Source organism: Hippocampus zosterae, chromosome 10 (genome assembly GCF_025434085.1).
Source record: "Hippocampus zosterae strain Florida chromosome 10, ASM2543408v3, whole genome shotgun sequence".
NCBI classification, from domain to species: Eukaryota; Metazoa; Chordata; class Actinopteri; order Syngnathiformes; family Syngnathidae; genus Hippocampus; species Hippocampus zosterae.
The window spans coordinates 5,509,170-5,532,128 of NC_067460.1; the positions used below are offsets into that span (position 1 = coordinate 5,509,170).

The following is a 22,959-nucleotide window of genomic DNA, read 5'->3' on the forward strand; positions in this document are numbered from 1 at the left end:
CTTTCACTTCATTACCCTGAGTATCTCCTTTCTCAATGCGTCATTCACTGCATTTCTTTCCAAACCGGTTTGTCATGTTTCATATAATGAAGTGATTGTTGAGCGAGACTTTAATGCGCAATCTGCAGCAATCGCCAGTCAGACCCTGACTGAGAAGTAGCATGCATGCTTTCTTGTGTCATTCTTGAGTTAAATTGGCAAACAGTTCACTTGACCAGCATTAGGAAATGGATTGAAATTTGGGAAGGCATTGACGTGGTTTAATAATGCAGTTATTTTCTCAGTTTTACTTAACAGCTTTATCCCAAATATTCCTGCTGCAGACAAAAATCAATTTCCACCAGTCTTTGGCGAGATGCACATCTTCATACTGCCTACTAAGAAGGTTAATTATGGTCGTACAGTGATCCCTCACTTATCACGGATAATGGGGACCAGGACCACCCGCGAAAGATGAAAATCCGCGAAGTGTAAGGGTTTGTGGGTAACAGCATGTTTAAAATATGTAAACAGTATTTATACTTTACATATTTGAAACAAAGACTATATCAGTACACATATTTACTTAAATCCCTAATTATAAAACCTTAAACAGTAATTAACATTCATCAACATTGCCTTTATGCAGTTCTAACAGTGCAGCCAATGTGTTTATGATTAGACAATTAAGGAGGCAAAGAGACATGTACTGCTTTTTTTCATACAAGCCCAATCCCACTCCCCCCCCCCCCCCCCCCATCTCTCTCAAGTAAACACAACACTGACCTAGGCAACCATGTGATGAAACACTGGTCAAAGAGTAACCCACATAATAAGACACAAGGGAGGTTGCTGGGCGGGGCTGCAAAGATGCACACCCAATCAACATGGCTGTGCATAATGGAATAGATCCACTCGCGCTGTCATTGGTCGACGTCGCACTGGGAACCAATCAAGCTCCAGCCATGTCTAAAACTCCTGAGTCATTCGGCATTTTTTTCTCACTACAGTACTTTGACAACCCCCCCCCCCCCCAAAAAAAAACATGATGCACCAAGGCCGGGATAATAAAACCGTGAAATAGAGAAGGATCACTGTATTTCCTTTTTCTAGTTAGGAACACAGCAGCATTGTGGATGTACTGTAGCTGTGTCATAACTCGCATACGAATCCCAGTGAGCAGTCCATGACAGTAGTTGACCCTTGGAAACAAATGCATGAATTGGTATTCTAAAGTCATGTTTAGACTCTATTCCTTTGAATTTGGCCATGTTATTCCCCACAATATAAAGCTGCTGATTTAATGTGGCTATTAAAATTCAGGCCCAAATCCAGTATTACCTCTAACATCCTAACTTGATATTACATTTTATAGCGTCTCAAGGTGACTGCTAACACTTTGTCCTTGTTTCTGTGGTCCACAGACAATGACAATTGCAGTCTGGGTACATTGGTTACAAATTAACAGCCAAAAGTGGCTAATAAGGAGTATGAATCGGCGGGACACAGTCAGCTCTTTCTGTGCTGCCGTGTCAATTCGGTTCAGCTCAGTGTTGTGTTTGCCAGCGTCATCAGGGTGATAAATGGGGTGCGTGGCTGAAAACAATTAGAAAAGGGGGTACTTAATGCATGTCAGTAAGTTTTGAGAAACAGAAATGAATGAGACTAATGATCGGTTTCTGTTTTGAATCCAGGTATATGTTTCCTATGATTATGGGTCCACCTTCACAGTTGTCACTGGGAAATTCCAACTGTCTGACGGCATGAAGGCCAAGAATGGCAGCACACAGATCATCTCCCAGTTTTACCACAGTCCTGCAGATAACAAGAGGGTGAGTGGATTCTTATTTTTTGTACGGTCACGTGGCCCAGTGCACACAATCAGGTCAATATTATGTTGACAGACTATTGCCTTCCAACTGACACACCCTGAGGTGACAATGGAAAGACTTACCGGTCTGAAATCCTCTGTTGCAAACTGAACTTGGTTGCTCGATAGAAGACAGCCACTCAGACTCAGATTACTTAGCTAACTCATCTTAATGAGTTTTCCACCCTTTTGTGCTGATACAACAAGATCCAGACAGATGTTGGATGAAAACGCCACATAACAGTTAAGAAATCTGATACTTTCAGATTTTGAGCTGTTGATCTGTCGGCGGTGAGATTCAGATATTTCTGAACAATTTTTTTTTTTTTTTTTTTTTACTTGCACAAAAGCCTAACCTCAAACCCATCAGACACATTTTGGTGAAAAAAAAACAACAGATTGTTACAATGACTTATGACCTCACAAATGTTTTTCATGGATAGTATAATATTCCCCATTTAGAGACTAAATCCACGAGGAAAGTCTCCCCTAATTAAAGAGCGGAAGCTGTTATAGTTGTAAAGACATGAACAACATGATATTGGATCCTGTTTTCATTTCCCGTTGGCATTAATGGTTTAATGACTGACTAAGGCCATTTAAATACTGTGGGTTAATGTGTAAGTGTTCTTCATACTTTAGGTACAGTATACAGTGCATAACAAAGAATTGAAACAAGTTCAATTCAAACATATATTTTATATTGTGTGTGTGTGTGAGTGTGTGTGGGTGTGTGCGTGTGCGTGCGTGCGTGTGTGTCTTGAGAGGCGGACAGTGGCCGTTCATTTGAGTGTCCCCCATTACCAATCAGCATCGTGTCTGAGCTTGTCTTTGCACGCCTCCGAAGCATATTACCATGGCACAACCCGCAAAGGCTCTGAGGCTTTGTTAGCCAGCTGGGATGGCTGGTTTTGCGCATGGTCTGTCTTGACGTGCATGCATCTTGACGTCACTGTTTACATTTCCTGGAGTTATATAAGTTTATGAGGACAACTGTATATACGAGGTGGCGAATAAAACTAATACATTTGAATTGATTAACATTTTCATAGTACTGTATCTCTGCGTGTAACAGCTTTAGACTTTAATGCGAAAGCGTGTGCTTACTTGTGTTCCAGTACCTCTTTGTTGACTCCACCAACCATTACCTATGGAACACCTTTGACTTCTGCAAGAGTGTGCAAGGTTTCGCCCTCCCATTCAAACCAACAGACATGTTGATCCACAGCACGGCACCCAACCTGGTGCTTGGGTATGACAACTCTCATCCAAACAAGCAGGTAAAGAATGGCATCCTCTGCCGTACAATGAATGTTTAACTTGAGAAAAGTTCAAGTTGATTTTGGTTTCTTTGTTCAGTTCTGCAAGGACCTTTTGAACAGGCAAACTATATACGACTCAGAGAAATGTCTCTTTTCTGTTTTGTTGTGTTTGTTGATGAAGGATCCCTCACCTCTACATCTCTCTACTCTACTCTCAAACTAATTTAAAAAAAAGTGACCCCAAAAAATTCACCATGAGAAAAATTCTTTCACCATTCCAGGATTTAGTGTGAAACACTTGGGCATCTGAGCTGAACAAGAATATTAATGTTGCAGAGGGAATATGTGTGAGATGATTAGAAGCTAATCATGGATTTAATTTGAGTTTGTCAGATTGCCTTTGGTTCTCTACCTGCTCACTCGCCTCATTGAAAACAAAGTACGAGTGTCAGTCACTTCCTTTGTGAAATGAGCAAGCACTTCCTTCCAACACGCACATAAACATGATACACAGACATGGGAGTGTTTTTGGTGATCCTTCCCTGAATATTGCCAAGACAGTATTTGGGTTTTGAAAGGCCATATAAACGCGCAAAAACATGCTGACATTTGGGTTTTTGCAAAACCACAAAAGGCCTCTGGGTTGCCCCTTTTCTAACCTTAATATTTAGTTATATAAACATGATTTGGCAGCACGGTGATCGACTGCCTCACAGTGCAGAGGTGCAGGGTTCGATTCTTCCGGCCTTCCTGGGTGGAGTTTGCATGTTCTCCCCATGCCTGTATGGGTTTTCTCTGGGTATTTCGGTTTCCTCACATTCCAAAAACATGCGTGGCAGGTGAATGGACCACTCTAAATTGTCCCTCGTGAGATTGTTTGTCGATGTATGCCCGACGATTGGCTGGCAACCAGATCAGGGTGTCCCCCGCTTATTGCTCGAAGACGCCTGGGATAGGCTCCAGCACCCCCCGCGACCCCTGTGAGGATAAGAAGATTAGAAAATGAATGGATGAATGGATAAACGCGATGTGGTTACCTCCTTTGAATGGAACATTGGTTTGTGTTTTGCACACGTTTTATACGCAAGGAATCTTCATCTTTTGAGTACATGAAGTATGCGAATGCCCGCTTTCTGGCGTGCAACCCACCGGAAGAACACAAACAGAGATACACAAGGTTTAGCAAAACTCAGGCATAGCACAGAACTACACTTTTGGAGTAAAGAGGAAACTGCTTTATTTGTGTGGTGAGTAACATGAATGTAATGTGTTTTATTGATGCTTAAAGTCAGAAGCAGAGATTTGAATCACAAAGTTGTCCATGTGTGGCCTTTGAAATCGGGATATTCCAATTGCCATGTATACGGGAGTCACTCCGTCCACTCATGCGTTGTAAACGGCTTATCGCAAATGCTTCAGAAACCAGAAACTTTTACCGTAACTATACAATTGGCATGTAAATGTTGTCACTTTGATTGCCTATGAAATACAATTTTATACATTTTAATATCAGATATTTTTTGTCAGTGGCTCTATTTTTCCCCCAGGCAAAATAATGTGGATGATACAATTTTCTAATGAACTATAACTCATGTTTTAGTATTTTGAATTGTGTGATTGTAATAGTGTTCAACTACTTTTACGATCCCTTCAATTCACATTCCTATGAGTCACTGCCTATTGGTTGTATCTTTTGTTTTGAGTATTTTCATTGATAGTGTTGTGCATGTTGTAATCTTGAGTCTATTGTACCCAACATATAGATAATGGAAACGCTAAACAGGGTGACATTGCTTGCTTTGTTATATGGAAGCTCTTTCTCTTTCTCCTTGAGTGAGATGCACAATAAGCTAGCAGCTACCGACTTCTCCACTGCTTACATGTGCAAAGACAAAATGAAGGAATGAACATGACCTACATTTTTTAAATGCACCATCCCCCTCTTCTTCTTCTTCTCCACCCCCCCCCCATCCGCCCCATCCCCCTCCACACTCTTGAAGCTGTGGAAGTCAGACGACTTTGGAGAGACGTGGGTGTTGATCCAGGAGCATGTGAAGACCTACTTTTGGTAAGTTAACAACATACGAACTCAGGCCTGCTATGCACTGAGATACAATACAATACAATACAATACATGCTGATTTATATAGCGCTTTCACAACAGCGGTAGCTGTAACAAAGCGCTTTACAAAACATGAGTCAAAACAATTAATAAATAAAATGTACTATGTTTGACTTAAAGTGACAGTGACCAGAAAATATTCTCTACCGTAAGCTGAATGGGTTTACTCAATGTAAGAAACTGTGTGTGCATTGTCACTAGTTCACAGAAATTACACCAAAAGAGTCAATGCCGTCTAAAACTGATGCTCAGCTCACCTCACTCATTATTCATGTTTCCTCAAGCTTGAGCGATTAAATAAGGTAACAGATTTTCAACATTACAGTATTAGAAAATCTGAAATAATAAGAGTTTCAGTTGAATCCATTCTGTGATTATCATATCATTTATGAACGTGTTTCACTGCGTTGAATTTGAGGTCATGCTCGGATCTAACTTTTGTATTATCTTGTTATTTTGACTTCAAGATGGCGCCGTGAGAGTGGTTGCCTTTCCAGCACCTCCTTTGTTTGTTTGTTTGTTGTTTTTTTTTCTCTTTCTCCTTTCTTCTTTCTACATACATTCTTGCTGCTGGAGGCTGTAAATTTCCCCAGTGTGGGACGAATAAAGGATATCTTATCTTATCTTATCTATATTTTGTTCTTCCTTTCATAACTTTGCTGCTGTGAATTGGGAATTTCTCCATTGCGAGACTAATAAAGGATTACTTATCTTATCTGTGGACTGAAAGCTTCATGTTGACTTTTTTCAGTTTGTCCCTGCTGTATGGATGATTTATCAGTTAAATATAATTCGTTAAAGGGATATTTGACTAATTCAGCAATTCTTCAAGAATAAGCAGTTAATATTTTCTCTATAATGAATATGATCACATCGATTTTTTTTCCTGTACAATTAATAACTTCAGAAAGACATTTTGCCACTTGCTGTCGAGTGAAAATGACATCACATGTGCTCATGAATCAAGTTCGCTCTGCTTGCGAACGTAAATGAGCCACGTTTTCTAAAATGTTAATTGTACATGAAAACGAATGGTATCAAATTCATTCTAGAAGAAATTGTAACTTTTTATCGATGAAAATTGCTAAATTAATATCTAAACTCTTTTAAGAATCGGGTTTCATAGTGAAAAATATTTCCCGTACTCAGTGGCATACTTAATTAATCCTTATCATTGCTCAACTGAGCTGTGGGATAAATGAGGAAAAAAAAAAACTATATACCGGTATTTCCCGAAGCATATTCGACTAAGTGAAGTTAAAATATAAATGTGTGAACAAAGTATGTGGTTCAAATCCAAAATCTACACTACTTGTCACTTCACCTAGTGTGACAGCAACATGACTCCGCCAGCCATTGCAGTGTGTTCTGGAATCTGTAGATTCAGCTGCAAGTGACTAACTACTGCCTGGACTTAGAATTCTTTCCACCCTTATTATTTGTATTCTTTTTATAATTTATTATACTCAAAATGGTTAGTTGTAAAAGACATTAAAGTATTGCGTGGTCCAAAATGGAATGGAAAAAATAAAAGTATACCTTGTTAGAAAACAGGAATAAAATGCATTGTAATTACAGTACTTCTATCTTCTCTCTGCTTCTCTAATGGGTAGCATCCCTGATACCAGGGACTGGGTATCAAATCTTGGTCAGGGCGAACGGTCGCATCAAGTTGGGTCCCTCTGCAATACCCTTTGATTACTTATTCATTTATTACGCCCACATTCGTAGCGGATCCATCCAATAGAATTGAATAGTTTTTGTTCTGACTTTGGCAGTTTTGTCTGGAGACATCCAAAACCGGAGGCGCTCAGGACTAACTACTGCTGCTGAGTGGTGTTTCAACCCCAAACCAACACTTAAATGTAATCCCCTGTGACCTGGAGATTATAGATCTAAGTGTGCAAGATCCTCCATCATATTAATTTATGACACAAATGCTGCCAATGCCTGCTCAGTTTTAGCGTGTTTGCAGTTAGCACGTGCAAAGACTTCTAATACCAAGACCATCACTACACGACCAAGAATAATGTGCTCAAGTCAGTTTTAAAGTTCACTCAACGAAATTCACTTTTGCACTTTGTGGTGTTTGTTCTGCTTTATTAGCTTCTCACTCACTATCCTGTGCAGAAAATGTATTTCCTGTTTACATTCTTGTGACGAATAACAGACTAAACTGACACGTCACATGATTTGATGTGACACATTTTGGTACACTTGGAATTGTCACTTCGTAAACATGAACTAAACCAGGCGCAACAATGGCCTTGCTTGCAAACACATTAACTGATTCGGACTTGAGAAAGTGAACTACAGGTGTGAAAGCACCCTTAGAGGTGTTGTATTTATTCAAAGGAACGGACATACAGAGTGTGCAAATAGTCTTGACATGCACTTTGACATGTCCATAAGTTGAGCAAGGATCTTTGACTAAAAGCCAGATTTGCAGAGCCTTGCAGAGACAGTGCTCCCTCTGTTAAGCTCTCGAGCCTCAGAAGGAAAACACAGTGCTTGGAAGGCCGTCGATAAGACACAGTCAAGCCTCTTCATTTAGTCTGGCTCACTGTGCCCGCCTTATGGAACAGCCTATCAACCATAAGCAGTTGAACCAGTTTATTTTTTCTAACATGAAAGAACTTCCAAGAGTTTTAGGATGACAAATTTTGGTGAAATCTTTAAAGGGGAAGTCAACACAAACATTTTCTTCATAGTAATATGCTCTATGAGGCCCCACTACTCTAAACACGGTTAATACTACGTAGGTGTAATATGAACGAATCAGCAAAATGAACCTGTTATTGTCCACCTCAGAGGGCTTCCATCTTGCCGCTTGCTCTTGGCTGAAAATGACCTCACAGTCGCTCAGGCTCAGGCAATGACCAATCATGGCTCAGCTTCTGAACGTCACAGAAAACACATGAGCTGTGATTGGTCATTACGGTAATTGAGGCCGAAGCAACTGTGGAGTAATTTGCAGTCGAGGTCAAGTGGCAAAATAGCCGCCGCTTGGCATCACAGACAGATTAATATTTCATTATCAAGTACCGGTACATAAATACAGCCTTAAAGAGTGACAGAGAAAAGTTGACCTATTGGTAGCAACTAAAAAGTTTGGTGGAACCAAATGAATATGACGTGACCCCTTTTAATGTGCTCTCTCCATTTTCCTCTTCAGGGGCGTTGAGCCCTACGACCCCCCCACAACAGTGCTGGTCCAGAGGCATGAGCCCCAGGGGGTCTCCATCATACTCAGCAGTACTGACTTCTTCCAGACTGAAGAGAACCACAAAGTTATTCTGGAGCAGGTTGACAGCTTCCAGCTCAGGGAAAAGTACATGTTTGCCACCACCACAAGGGTAAGACAGCTTCACGTAACATTGTAGTGGTGTATGCGTTGTCATGCTAAATTGAATTACGGTCAGTGTCATCTGTCTTGGCAAAAACATTGACACATATTCAATTAACTGAATAATTGTTGTTCAGAGACATGTAAATGTGGCGGGAAACATCATCTTCCAGCATATTTGCCGAGAAAGAATATACAGTTCAATCTTAAAGGGCTTATCTGACCGGAATGTTCCATTTTTTCACTAACAAGCTCAATTTATATATATATTTTTTTAATTCGGAAAAAAACATTAGCCTGTATTTTCAATTTTATTAATTTAGTTTTAAAAAACTACTTTCAAATGGCCAATTTCTAGTCAGCAAGATAGTCACACCCCTCTTCCTGTTCCAATGTCTTGGAGTAAGTCAAGGGAGGAACCGGACAAGATTTGTTCATTCAAAATCATACTTTGCTAAAAATTTCCAAACGCGGTAATCAATAAGCACCAACATTTGTGTGGACAGCTCTACTTATGCCCACTTCAACTTTTGAAAATATGACAAGGATAAGCATCTCCGTGGTTGATTTATGAGAGAATGAGGAAATAAGCAGCTAATGTGCAGTTACTCTCATGCATCTTTGTTTACTTTAATTCCAGAAGATATGAACACAATGCGTTCTTAGAGGCTTTTCATAAACTGAATTGTTCATAGGCCATTCTATATTCAATCGATAAAGGTTAGCTTGACTTACTTTTATTCCTAAATCCACCTCAGTGGGTACGCTCTGCACCGCCTCTCCCAAAATGAGGCACTCTAATTCATCCATCCATCCATTTGTTTTCTGCACCGCACCATTCTCACGGTTGCCGGATTTTTTTTTAAACTTGGAAATTTTGCCAGTCTGACCTCCGGGGCCTTGTCGCCAGCAACATATTCAAAATTGATGCACTGGAATGGCCCACTTGCCCCGCGATGCCGAACTGCATGTCTGGCCCAACAGAATTAGCGTTCGCCCTTTACCGAAGGGCAGCCTCGACAGCTGCAATGGTTAAGTTAACTGTCAATCTGTCTGCCTATGGCAGGGGTGTCAAACTCAATTTTTATTGCGGGCCACATTAAAGTTACCGGTTCCCTTGGAGTAGCGTTATGACCCATATACTTATTCAACTATAGTATAAGATACTGTAATGAGGATTTTTTTTTGATAACAAGAAAACTTGCAATAGCTCTCTTTTATATTACATACGAGAATTTGACATTTTGATACAAATGTTAGCAAACATAATTGAAGTAAACAGGTTTGATTTGCTTCTGCAGGCCACATCAAGTGATGTGGCGGGCCAGATCTGCCCCATCGGGCCTTGAGTTTGACACCTATGGCATATGGAGTCGAATAAACCTTTGGCATTGATAATTGTCTGAAAACGGTGGCGATTGGCTTCTGTTTTTAGGCACTAGGTGACAACAGAACATGACAAACCAAGCCAGGAAACAATATTACAATGCTCATCTCCTTACTTCACTGATGTAGTCTGGCTAATGTGTCAATCAAGAGGGCGTGAATTTTAGTGCTGACATCATTTTTGCACACAGAACTCATATGTAATTCTCAATATTCAGCCCAATCAATCGAGTGTCCCTTTAATTTGTAAACATCATGGAATGAAGGGCGGCCCGGTAGTCCAGTGGTTAGCACGTGGGCTTCACAGTGCAGAGGTACCGGGTTCGATTCCAGCTCCGGCCTCCCTGTGTGGAGTTTGCATGTTCTCCTCGGGCCTGCGTGGGTTTTCTCCGGGTGCTCCGGTTTCCTCCCACATTCCAAAAACATGCGTGGCAGGCTGATTGAACACTCTAAATTGTCCCTAGGTGTGAGTGTGAGCGTGGATGGTTGTTCGTCTCTGTGTGCCCTGCGATTGGTTGGCAACCGATTCAGGGTGTCCCCCGCCTACTGCCCGGAGACAGCTGGGATAGGCTCCAGCACCCCCCGCGACCCTAGTGAGGATCAAGCGGCTCGGAAGATGAATGAATGAATGAATGAATCATGGAATGAGAAACCCATCAACCATCAATTTTTGTTCAGTTTATGTCATGCAGAGCCAAGAGTTTGAGCCTATCCCAGCGAACATTCGACTCAGACCTGCATTAAAAAAAACTGCTAGTCGTTAGTTGTGATGGTTTTCAAGTTTTCTGCTCATGTTTAATAGGAGTCAATGCATGTTGTAGTAATTTTTGAAAGCTACTTTTGTTTTCTCTGCTTTGCTTCTGCATGTCGTTACCTGTTGTGTTTGTAAATGGAGATGTTGTGTCTTTGCTTATGTGTGTAACATCGCGTTGCCTTGTGTAAGTGCTATATAAATAAAGCTGCCTATATAAGTAGGGCAGAAATTGCTGAGAATTTTTAACGTTGACACGTTGTTATGTTTGGAATGAATCTGTAATTTTAGGGAACAACACAACTTGAACATTAAAGGAAATTAATGTGGGTTCTCACGTCAGGTTTGAAAAACTGGTTTGACTTTCTAGACTGTATAGACAATAACTGTTGTTTCCTGGCCATGAAACTCATTCCTCATTTTAATCTTCATGACTTCCAGTAGATCATGCAACATGGCAAATAAAAAGTATGTACAGTATTTCCTGCTGTTCTAGTTATGCGTGCTCATGCATTCCCAAAGCATGTTTTCAACTCAGCTTTGTTTTCACTTAATACATAATGAACTCAATGAGCTGAAGTAACACCACTGCTACAGCCTATATCAATATTTGTCATTTGGTAATGCGGACCACATTGCCAGTCTTCAGTGTTTGTGTATTTAAAGGCAGAGTGGAGGCAGTAGAAGAAAAAAAACAGACAGTGGAACAGATGGTAAATATGATTTGGATCTCATCTCCCCTCTTGTTTCAATGGACAGATTTGCTGTCAATCTGGTGTGAGCTCAAACACCATGTTGCTGTAATGTTTTAACACTTGGGGACAAAGAGAGGTCCAGTGTGAAGTATCTGCCTTATGTTATAGGAAATATTAGATGGGATGATGTCTTTAGAAAACAGACACTGATCCTGTTAATGATTTCTTACAATAAGTAGGACACATATAAATATCAATATGAAACACTTTATTTCTGTAAATCTCTGCTAGTGTTTTTAAATGATCACTTCTACAAGATTTTTGGGAAATTGCAACGTCACAGGCTACTAAGTGTGGTTCCTGGGTGGTACCTGGTGCTTGTGAGCACCATGACGATGACCCCTATAGTAGAGTGTCACTCTCAAGACACCTATACAGTAGAGTGGGTTTTGAAAACTCTACACACCCCTATTAAGTAATTAAGTAATATGGTTTCCTGACTTTCTTTACCACATCAATTGGAACACTTGGGTTTCTGCTGACACGACAAGGCTAAAAATGTTGGAATTTTCCGGTTTAAACCTACACAATGGCAGCACCGAACATCCTCTGAGTTAACGCTCATTTGCTGTAATGTCTTCTGACAGAACAATTGATCATAGCTTTTGCATACAATGATCAATATTGCTTGATCCTATCCAGACGATCAGATTTGTGTAAAGTCAATTGAAAATTGCTATTTGCCATTTGTGACACTTGACATAACGGCTCTATGGAAGATGTTTAGAGAGTTCGGGATCAGTAGAGTAACCCTGACTTTTTTTTGTTGTCAGAAACTGATTGGGAGTGCTGAAACTTCATCTGTTCAGCTATGGGTCTCCTACAACCGCCAGCCAATGAAAGCTGCCCAATTTAGAACCCGCCATCCAATCACAGTGAGTTTCCTTTTGTATGGATGAGAGGAAATTATGTAGTTCAAATGTTATCCTTGAGATGATTCCCTTCCTGACCACTAAACGTTCTTCACAATGTGTCCAAGTAAAGTTTTGGTGTTCCCCCCAATTGATAGGAGTACTACATTGCTGATGCTTCTGAGGACCAAGTGTTTGTGTGTGTCAATCACTTGAACAATCTGACACACCTGTACATCTCAGACACACAGGGTGTTTCCTTTTCCCTGTCATTGGAGAATGTTCTATATTACAGTCCAGAGGGCTCCAGAAGCAACACACTCATCAGGTATTCATAAAGATTAAAGTCAAAAATTTTGTTCAGACTCAGTATTTTGGCAAAGAGTGCATATTATTTGTGCATGAAAAATATGACTCACCATTGCTGCATGTCCTGATACTGTCACGACTCGGACAAGCCGAGTTAAGTCTGGATTCCAAAAACGTAGACGTAAACAAGGTCTCTGTAAAAAAATATGTTTTAATGCTAATAATCGCACCGATAACGAGGTAACATAAAGCGCTGGTCAAAACAAGGACCAGAGAGAACATAAACGAATAACAAAAAGCGCTTGCACAAAAGACCGCGAATACAAACGAAAACAATGTATCAAAATACATGCAACCGAAAAGTCAAATCCCAAAACCAAAAGCGTACTTACAAAAAGCATAGATATCAAGAGTACAAGATGTTTGTTTTTTTAACGCATTTAGCTAGCTCTTGGGTTTCATTGTGACCGAAAAGTGCGCTTTGACCTGCGTCAATTAGTGACATACTGCAGACGGATGTAACAGGGAGTCCGGTAATTGTTCAAAATAAAACTGATTCAGAAATGAATAAAACAGTAATAAGAAAGTTATTTATTCTTTCTGTGTGGCCCGGTGCCAAATGACTCACGTACCGGTCCTGTAAATTGTAAATCCTTTTTTGTGTGGTAAACTAGTGAGCTAGCTGCGGCGTCTACTACTACTACTACTACTACTACTACTACTACTTTGAAGTCAAGTCAACAGTATTTATAGAGCACTTTCAAACAGCCGTCGCTGCATACAAAGTGCTGTACATGAAGCAATTTAACATATACAATAAACAGTAAATAAATCGGTAATAAAGACGGTAGAAAGCACCAAACAGTAAAACCAAGAACAAATCTAAGTCATTGTCTTTTTCTATTTCTTTTTGCTCCATTACTGCCACCTCCTGAAATGGAGTGTATGCGACAATATTCAATAATTTCTTATGATTGGAATCCAAAAATGCAAAAGACATTTTTTTGACGGTCAGTTCTTATCTTAATTTGGGTCATCACCGAATACAACGCAGGATTCCACTAAAGTTAATTTCTGTCACATCCAAAAACAATGCGCAACTGAGTACTTCACAGTTCTCGGTGTGTGCACATTTTCAGCAATTATAATCAATATGTATAATTCATAGGGAAGCTAACATCTCAATTAAAATTTAACGGTGCATTGTGATAGAATGTAACCAATCACGCCTACCGCAACAAACATGGCAGCCTCCTATAGGGGAGGTGCACCCGATATCATAAAATAAAATACAATACAATACATACTGATTTATAAAATGATTAATTACTTCAACTACAATTATATTAAAAAGAAATTACGTTAATGTGGAAGAGCATTTTTTGCATATTGAAATTAATCTTTTTTTTTTAATATAATGAAAATTAAACAAATGTTTACACACTGCCCCTTTTTACGGGGTCTTTAAGCATCTCTTAATATTTGGCCCATAAATATTAAACCCGTTCCTCACTTGCTTATTTGTATTACAATACAAACCCAAACAAATTTTTAATCCGTTTGTTTTAGATATTTTGCAAATGAGCCTTTTGCTGACCTGCACCGCGTGGAGGGACTCAGAGGTGTCTTCATTGCCACACTCGCTAATGGGACTGTCAGCGAGAGCAACATGCGGTCGGTCATCACGTTTGACAAGGGTGGGACATGGGAGCTGCTTCAGCCACCCACTGCTGACAGTCTAGGAGGGACTGTGGATTGCCAGGTACAACAACACCGTTGACAGTTAACATCTTTGCACTGATTGCACTAATATGAGAAACATTTTGTGACACTATTTGATGAATTCAGTGTTGGGCTGAGTGTTGCACCAAGTACCATGAATTTTAGCTGGCAAAAATGACTCAATACCAGAATTCTAAATTGCTGGTACTTAATGGGGGTGGCTTGAAGGATGGATGTTGGGGGTTGGGATGGACCAACTTTGTCAGACGGGGCCGCTGCGCAGCGTGTCCGCCGACCCAGCCTTTACCTAAAATCTATATTCCAACAACTTTTGAAGATTCTTTCTTACATGCTCCCGATGGTCTTAAATGCTTTTTAGAAAAAAAAATCTAAACGTTGTCTTGGTAAACAAAACAGAAAACTTTCAGCATGTCCTTCAAAATGTCGTTAATTCGACTCTGGAATATGGCAGGGGCATTAGTCAAGCCAAAGGCGCTTATGAGATATTCAAAATGCCGAGAGGAGTGTTGAATGTCGTCTTCCATTCATCGCCCTTCCGAATGTGAACCAAATAATAAGCACTGTGAATGTCTAGTTTTGAGAAAATGGTTGCTGACTGTCAGGGTGCGAAGGCCGAATCTAACAAGGGAAGTGGGTATTTATTTTTTATGGTGATCTTGTTAAGTCGACGATAATCCACACACGGTCTTAGTCAGGAGATGTTTACTGGCCAATCAGTCCTGCAGCCAAAGCACTGGAAATATACTCTTAAGTGTCTTTTCATCAGTTTGTGATACCGAGTAAAGACGGGAACTAACTAGGTATGGTAGAATTAAGAAGAGCTTAATAGCGTAATCATATGGACGATGAGGCGGTCATGACTGAGCGAGCGAGCTCTTTTCTTAGATTGTGATATTCGGGAGGAACTTGGTCTAAACAAATATTTTCAGAGGGAGGAATGACAATGTTTATTTTCGTGCTCAGCTGATCTTAAGCAGCGGGTGTGGCAACACAGACTCCTAATTCTCGATAGAAGGAACACTCCAATTAATGTCGGGACTACGTATCTTGAGCCAAGGAACCCGAATATTATTGATTTAAAATGAAATGTCAAGGTAAGAACTGTTATTCAGAACAACTTTGCAGATTCACGGAGAATGTCAGTCTTCTCCTGAGCACTCTTAAGAAAAAACACGATTTCAATCCCATACAAGTCATTTTACTTTTGTTGGATGATTGGATGGTGAGAACAATCTTTCATGATGAACCACCATTTCACTCTCGTCTCTTGTTTTTCCTTTTCAGCTCAGTAAAGGTTGCTCGCTCCATCTGGCCCAGCGCTGGAGCCAACTATTAAACTTCCAACTAAGGAGAATTCCCATTTTATCTAAGGAGTCTGCACCGGGACTCATCATGGCCACAGGTATAATCCTAATTGTTTTTCACTCGATTTAAATGATGTTTTATGAAGCGCTAAACACGTGGCATGCAAAGCACTGTTTGCTGACTCGGGTGAGCACACTCCTTGACAAACGATGTTTGACATTGTGGGGTTATGCTGGATGCCGTGTCAAAGACTCGGTTTACATGCGTAATACACACATGGTTCTAGTGTATTCTTTCCTGTGGAAGGATGTTTTGATGGCCCTCAAAAGTTATTCGTCGACAGGGAACTGGGGGTATGGGGAGGCGAGTGATGTAGATGCTTTTTTTAAAAACTGTAATTACTCAGGTAATTTAATGTTATTCCAACAGTAATTAATCCACAAGAGTTGAAATTTCCCCCGTTAAGGTAAGATTAAAGTTCTAGGTTTCTTCGGACTCTGTGTGAAGGGGGAGTATTATTTGATGTTTTCATCAACATTGTCTCAGTCATCTCAGTGAAAGACAGGAAGAGGCCCTATTGAGGATTTTTTGTAACATGTCACATTCTTGTTTGATTCAATGTTTGTAATTGTTTCACCGTTTCCCCTTTGTGCAATAAGAATCATTCAGCGGCCCAACACGCCAAACTTGCGACATAACTCAACAAGTCGAATATTTGCTTCCTTTAGTGTCTGAAACAGGAAATGTGGTTGAACTTTCTCTCAAAGGTGGTTTAGACCTCTTATTTGACCAGGGACTGTTCGAAAATGTGTCATGCAGCCAAGAATGAAAATAGTTATGATAAACATTCTTTTGCAGGGTTTATTCTTCAGAATGGGGTCAAATTAGACGTTACTTGTGATTTGAATCCTTTTTGTCTCTTCCCATCTGGTAGGAGACATGGATTCAGTTATAAGATAAGATATCCTTTATTCGTCTTTGCTCTCCCCTTCCTCCACACTGTCGCTCTAAACACATTCCTACTCGGTATAATGAGGAAGACAACGTTCAGAGGAGAGACTTGAATTTGCCGGCACCATTCACTTCGTGACCTTTTGGAAACAGATGGTCTTACCGTGCTACTTCCGCAGTAGCTAATAGGCACTAGAGAGGTCAAACACAAACGTGTCAGGGTGTTGTGCATCAACTCTCTGCAATGACATGTCTCCATGCAAATTATTAGGAATAAACTTTAAATAAATTCCACGACATATTGTGTTATGACTGTTATTATATTTGTAAAGTACGGTAATTTCCAACTTTGGTGCCCTACAAAATGTGTGCAACAAAAAATGTATAAACATGGTGCATAGCTGCAGTTTTACTTTTTTTATCACAATATAACAACAGTGTGTCTGTGGCTCTTTAAAAAAAGTCATTTGTGTACTTTTTCAAAGTTAAAGCCTCAGATATCTTTAGAAATGACACTTCATCTCACATTGAAAAGTCCAAAATAGTTGACATGTTTTTAATCACTGTTTTTATTTTAGCCTAAAGGAAACCGAAGAACTCTTACCAAAGATTTTGTTTCACAGAGGAAAGAATTGAATATTTCATTTGATATTTTCAAAATATGACAGCAAAATCTATTGAAAGTTATGAATATTTTATAATAATATTGAGCAAATTATTTGAATAGTATTTAAAAACTCTTGAATTTGCCTCCCTTCAACTTGTAAACTAGTAGTATGTGCCTTAAAAAGGAACTCACCGTTCCCCGTGGTTTCTCATTATAACTACCGGTAGTATGGTTTTTCAACCAAGCATGGTATGAATTACTATTAGTTATTTTCTTCACACCAGATTTGTAAGTGGTTAAACTGCAATATGAATAAACTACTATTGGTCCAAGTCATAAGTCACTGTGAAACAAAGGCAATATGTTAACGTTTGTCAGTTTCAACACTGCTGTTGGATTTGCCACAGAAACTTGTTCTCAGGTGACCCAGTGAATCCATGAAATTACACCCAAAATGAACTAGCTGAATATATCATTATATGGTCAAGTGTGGCCATGCAAAGGAAAAATCCAATTTGACTGACCTTGGTCGAGGGCTATAAAGTTTGTTTTTATGTAATGGATTTTATGTGTCAATTTTTGGCCAACACAATTGAACACAAAAGAATCTGGAAACTCAAAGTTATGTTTGAATTAAGAAACAAGTTCCTCATGTAATTTTGACATACTGAACAGCATTCAAATTTGCTGTGTAACTGCTTGGACTACATACGATGTGTTGTCACGATTACTTCCTTGAAATGGAATTCATGTTATGTAGCAGGTAGCCATGGCAGCTCGGTTTGCCCAAATCATATGTGCTGTTGCCAAATGTTGGCCAATTTATTATTATTTTTAAAGTCCTTATTCAAGTCCCGGTTATTTTTCTCAGTCACCATCAATCCTGATTTCTGTGATGTCGGGTGGTGGTGGTGGGGTGGGGGTGCGGGGATCTGGGCCTGCTGAGTCACAGAGGCTAAAATACACATCACAGTTTGTTCCACACTCTTTCACCGATTCCAATGTTCCCTTATGACCCGGCGGCACATCTTCAAGAGATCTTTTACATTTTCTTGCATTGTGATCACGAACTGACAATCTTTCACGTTGTTTTAGGCCTTCTACAAATAAAATGTGGATACGGGTGTGCGTTTGCGGCCCCGGTTTTAAAACAGGTTGTGAAAACAAAAGAATCCCCATTTTGAATCGAAGTACCTTTAATGTGATTGTATGTTGTTTTCTGTAATTGCAATGGAAAACTGCTGTGGGTTTTATATATTTTTTTGTATCCTGAATATGTAATGCTGCTATTCCATTACTCCGCAAGCTTGGTCATGAGACAGTTCGTGTGGACAGAATGGGCAAATGTGTCCGATCTTTTAATTGTCAAAACAATTGCCATGATAGTCACTATGGAGATAAGGAATTCAGTCGACTGTGTTAGAATGTGAAACACGCAACAGAACCTGATCTAACATGATAGAGCCTAATACAATTTGGGAGCGGTTCTTAGTCTGTAGGGAGGCAATAAGCCTTCATGAGGCATCATATGTAGGCACTCCCCTCTGCTGGCCAAACTCTTGATGAATTACAGCGACTGTACCTTAGTTGTTAGTTCTGTTTAAATACAATAGATATGTTTCTCTGCTGTTATTACAGGATCTTTTGGCAGCAGCTTGGCGAACAAACCCAATGTGTATGTGTCAAGCAGTGCAGGAGTCCGATGGAGGGAGGTTTGTTAAAATTTGACACATACAGATACATCTTGAACTGAATATCAAGCAGCTTTCACCACCCCCCCCCCCCCAAAAAAAAAATAACATGCATGCATGCACTTCCTTTTTGGTGAAGATTACTTTAAAAATGGTTTGTTCTCATTTAGGGGTCATTAATTTCACATTCCAGAAAATCATTTAAAGAGGCACATTTTCATTGACATGTTTAAGCATTGAACTTCAGTCCGATATGGTGTGTCAAATATGAAACTAACTTATTTTGTCTTAAAAGTAAATGACACTTCACTCCAGTAGACAGAGCTTGAAAAGCAAAAATAAATAAAGATTTATTGAAAGGTTTGCCGCTTTACTGCATGTTATTGACATGATTATATTTATTGCGGGTCTTATTTTTAGGCATTAGCAGGTCCTCATTTCTACACATGGGGAGACCATGGCGGTATCCTGATGGCTATCCCACAAGGAGACTCCTGTACTCATCTCAAGTAAGTCCAACTTGGATGTGCGTTATTAGGATGGCCCTCCAAGTAAAATCGATCATCCATTCTGTTTCATGAAAAAAAGGAAGGGCTTTGAATTCAAGCCATACAGAAAACAAGCAACCATCAGGCAACCTCTCTGGGGTTTGAGATCATTTAATGTGAATATGAAGTAGGTTTGCAGATCTAATAAACATCTCTTGCTGGCTGAATAACGCATATCAGCGCCAAAACAAACAATAAAGAGACAGCAGTGGTTCTTGTGATAAATGTGTGCGTGTGAATGTGTGTGTGTGTGTGTGTGTGTGAGGCCACGTGCGTGCGTGCGTGCATGAGTGTGTGTAGAATTTTGAGGAAAAAAATTTATTGTTCTATTTTTGAATGGGGCTGTAGCATAACAACTGTGGAAAAGGTGAAGCACAGTGAATACTTTCTCTATGCACTATATCCGTATTCCGTTGTCCACTGCTGAGTCAAATCCCAAGGGGAGGGTAAAATCAATTTGTGTTCACTTAAAAAAAAGGGCGGGGGCGGAATAAGAAAAAAGGAAAATTACAGAAATACAATGTAAATTTGTTCCTGCAGGTTCAGCACCAATGAAGGCGAGACATGGACCGAATTTCAATTCTCTGACACAGACGTGTATGTTTACCAGTTACTGACGGAGCCTGGGGAGAAAAGTACCATTTTCACCATCTTTGGATCCTATGCCCACCAGAGACATAGCTGGCTCATTCTGCAGATCAACGCCTCTGATGTTTTGGGTAGGTTGGACTGCGTGCGAAGAGTCAGTTCAGAGGGATAGGGAAAATTGAAGTTGTTCAACATCTGATATTTCATGGGTTTTGCAGCATCGCCTGGCAAATGGATGTTTATATATGCTTTTCTTACATTTGCTTCTCAGCAGGTTTACCTGTTGTGTCCTTTTATTTCTGATTTGAGTTGAGGGCAGTAATCCTTGCAATGTATTTTGTTTAACTTATTTTCACCGATTTACTAATTGTGTAATTTCCCAATCTTTCCCAGTAATGTGAAAGACCTCCATCATTAACTATAAAAGTAGGAGTGCAATACTTATAATCCCTTGGGGAAAATTTCGTGTTGAAGCACACATCAGAAGAAAGTTGGGATTGACATGGTATGTCAGACTTGGCACTAGATTTTGTCCTTCTCATGAAGCGAAATATGCCAATCAAAATATTAGAATTGCAGTCATTCCCTTGTTCCTCATTTTATTTTATAATCTTATTCGAAATTGATATAATTATTTTCCCCCTCGATATTATACTTAGAACACGCCATAATAACTCTTACATATTTTTTTTCCACCACAGTGTTGAGAATAATTTTATGAGAATAAATAAAGTTTCTGAATCTGACAATATTCAGATTAGACAGAACAAACACATTATTTCTTGACTTGAGGTCTTTAATCTAAGTCAGGGGTGCCCAAACTTTTTGGACCAAAGATCTACTTTCCGATCAATTAACATCCCGGGATCTACCCTTACTGGCACGCACACACACACGCATACGCACACACACACACACACATACAATAATGAGAAACAGTCTGAAACTGAGGCATGCGATGCACTTTTGCAGCCCGTTAACTCATTCAGTACCAGTCAATTCTGGACCAAGTCTGAAAAGACGTTTAAAAACGTCTTTGGGAGTGAATGAGTTAACTATCGTAGCTCACACATACCGTTTTAAACTGCTTCCCTGGGCCCTCCTAGATTCCTATTCTTTGCCCGTGCCCTCTGTGAATTGTACACGAAGCAAACTCTGAATGGGAATAATGACAATAAAAGACAGAGCGCAACAGCTCTGATCACAAGCTGCAATTGCAGACTGCTGACCGCGAACAACTTCTGGTGACGTAATCACGCGCCACCATAAATTCAAGATTTACCTGCTTTATTTTATTTTTTAAATATTTTTTCGTGAAAATGAGACTGATATGATAATTAGGGTGCAGCATACATTAACACACAAAAAAATACTAAAATGTACAAAGACACAAATGTTTGTTTGTTTGTTTGTTTGTTTTTTTCTCCTCGACACTCCTCGGATCTACTTGGGACCTGTCTTAGATCTACCGGTAGATCAGGATCGACGTAATGGGCACCCCTGATCTAAGTCATGCATTGCCTGTCATACTAACAAGAATGGTTAACAAAATGACCACCACCATTCTCTTTTGTCCAGGTGTTCCATGTGCTGAGGCTGACTACAAGCATTGGTCTCCTTCAGATGAACATGGTAATGAGTGTCTTTTGGGCAGAGAGATCACATTTAAAAGACGAACACCTCATGCTAAATGTTTCAACGGCGAGGACTTCGACCGTCCGGTCACCATGTCTAACTGCTCCTGCTCCCGCCAGGACTATGAATGGTGAGAGCCCACGCATGCATGCAATACTTGTGACACCAACAAAGAGCAACATCAAACATGCTTTAGTGCGGAAATTTATTCTTTATGGAGAATAAAAAGCAAGTTCTGAATTCAGAAGCTTTACAATAGCATACATTGACGAGACGCCGCTTTCATTCTTTGAATACAAATTGAAAAACATTCTGAAATGTACTACATTTGTTTTTGTTCATTTCAATAGACACATCATCACACAATTCATTCAGACATAAAGAAAAATATACTGTCCTTTTCAGGATAGGTAAGCTCTAGTGGTTGTATGATAACAAGAAAAAGTGATATGAGGTTAGCTAATGCAGCCTGCCATGTTGCCATTCAAAAGTACATATTGGGCAACAAAGGTTGGGCACCCTTGGAAAAACTTAATTTGTGTGCGAACTCGCATGTTATCTTATGGCCACTCCTGAGTGAGTTGTCATGTAACGCTGGCCATCCCACTCACCACAGTTGAAAGAATCTACAGTATTTCTTCTCTGGTGACAAAGCTATTGGAACCAATTTCTTTAATTATTTGTCTTCATTAGGATTCCAAACTTGGGTATATTGGGTATATATTGGGTATTACTTGGGTATATTGTAAAGGGGGATCAACGACTGCAAAAGTCTGAAAGAAAGTTCTTGAACCTGCCGCTTGCTGGCATGGCTATTTTCAAATTAAATGACTGTTTTTGATTAGCTAGTTTATCGCTCCTGGAGCTTCCATCATGACTATAATAATGAGTCCTTTTTGAATTGCATTTTATAAATAGGGCAGATGGTAAGCGTGTTTCTTTCTCCTCTTCCTCCTTGCAGTGACTATGGCTTCAAGCTGAGTGAGGACTTGTCTCTGCAAGTTTGTGTTCCTGACCCTGAGTTTTCAGGTGACCTTCATGCTCCTCCAGTACCATGTCCTGTTGGCACCACTTACCGGCACAGCAAAGGGTGAGCCGCTTGTTTTTAACTTTACAGTGCAACCATTGCAGTTTGGAATTTGAATTAATGTGTGTTATTGGCATTTCCTCAGCATTTCAATCGTTAGTGATTATTTCACATTGACATTCATTTTCCTAATCTTAAGGTCCAGAACTATATTTTCTGCACTACAAACCGCT

At 39.8% G+C, this 22,959-nt stretch overlaps 1 protein-coding gene across 1 annotated transcript in view; it reads left to right on the forward strand.

Moving 5' to 3' along the window:
* sorl1 (sortilin-related receptor, L(DLR class) A repeats containing) overlaps window positions 1-22,959 on the forward strand; it is a 55,601-nt gene that overhangs the window by 8,119 nt on the left and 24,523 nt on the right. Inside the window, exons 3-15 of the mRNA XM_052078787.1 lie at window positions 1,674-1,811; window positions 2,968-3,129; window positions 5,112-5,179; window positions 8,409-8,589; window positions 12,245-12,346; window positions 12,481-12,650; window positions 14,201-14,393; window positions 15,659-15,776; window positions 18,876-18,949; window positions 19,349-19,437; window positions 20,017-20,195; window positions 21,643-21,829; window positions 22,661-22,789. Coding sequence (XP_051934747.1) covers window positions 1,674-1,811; window positions 2,968-3,129; window positions 5,112-5,179; window positions 8,409-8,589; window positions 12,245-12,346; window positions 12,481-12,650; window positions 14,201-14,393; window positions 15,659-15,776; window positions 18,876-18,949; window positions 19,349-19,437; window positions 20,017-20,195; window positions 21,643-21,829; window positions 22,661-22,789 — 1,790 coding nt within the window. The remainder of the gene's footprint in view (window positions 1-1,673; window positions 1,812-2,967; window positions 3,130-5,111; window positions 5,180-8,408; window positions 8,590-12,244; window positions 12,347-12,480; window positions 12,651-14,200; window positions 14,394-15,658; window positions 15,777-18,875; window positions 18,950-19,348; window positions 19,438-20,016; window positions 20,196-21,642; window positions 21,830-22,660; window positions 22,790-22,959) is intronic.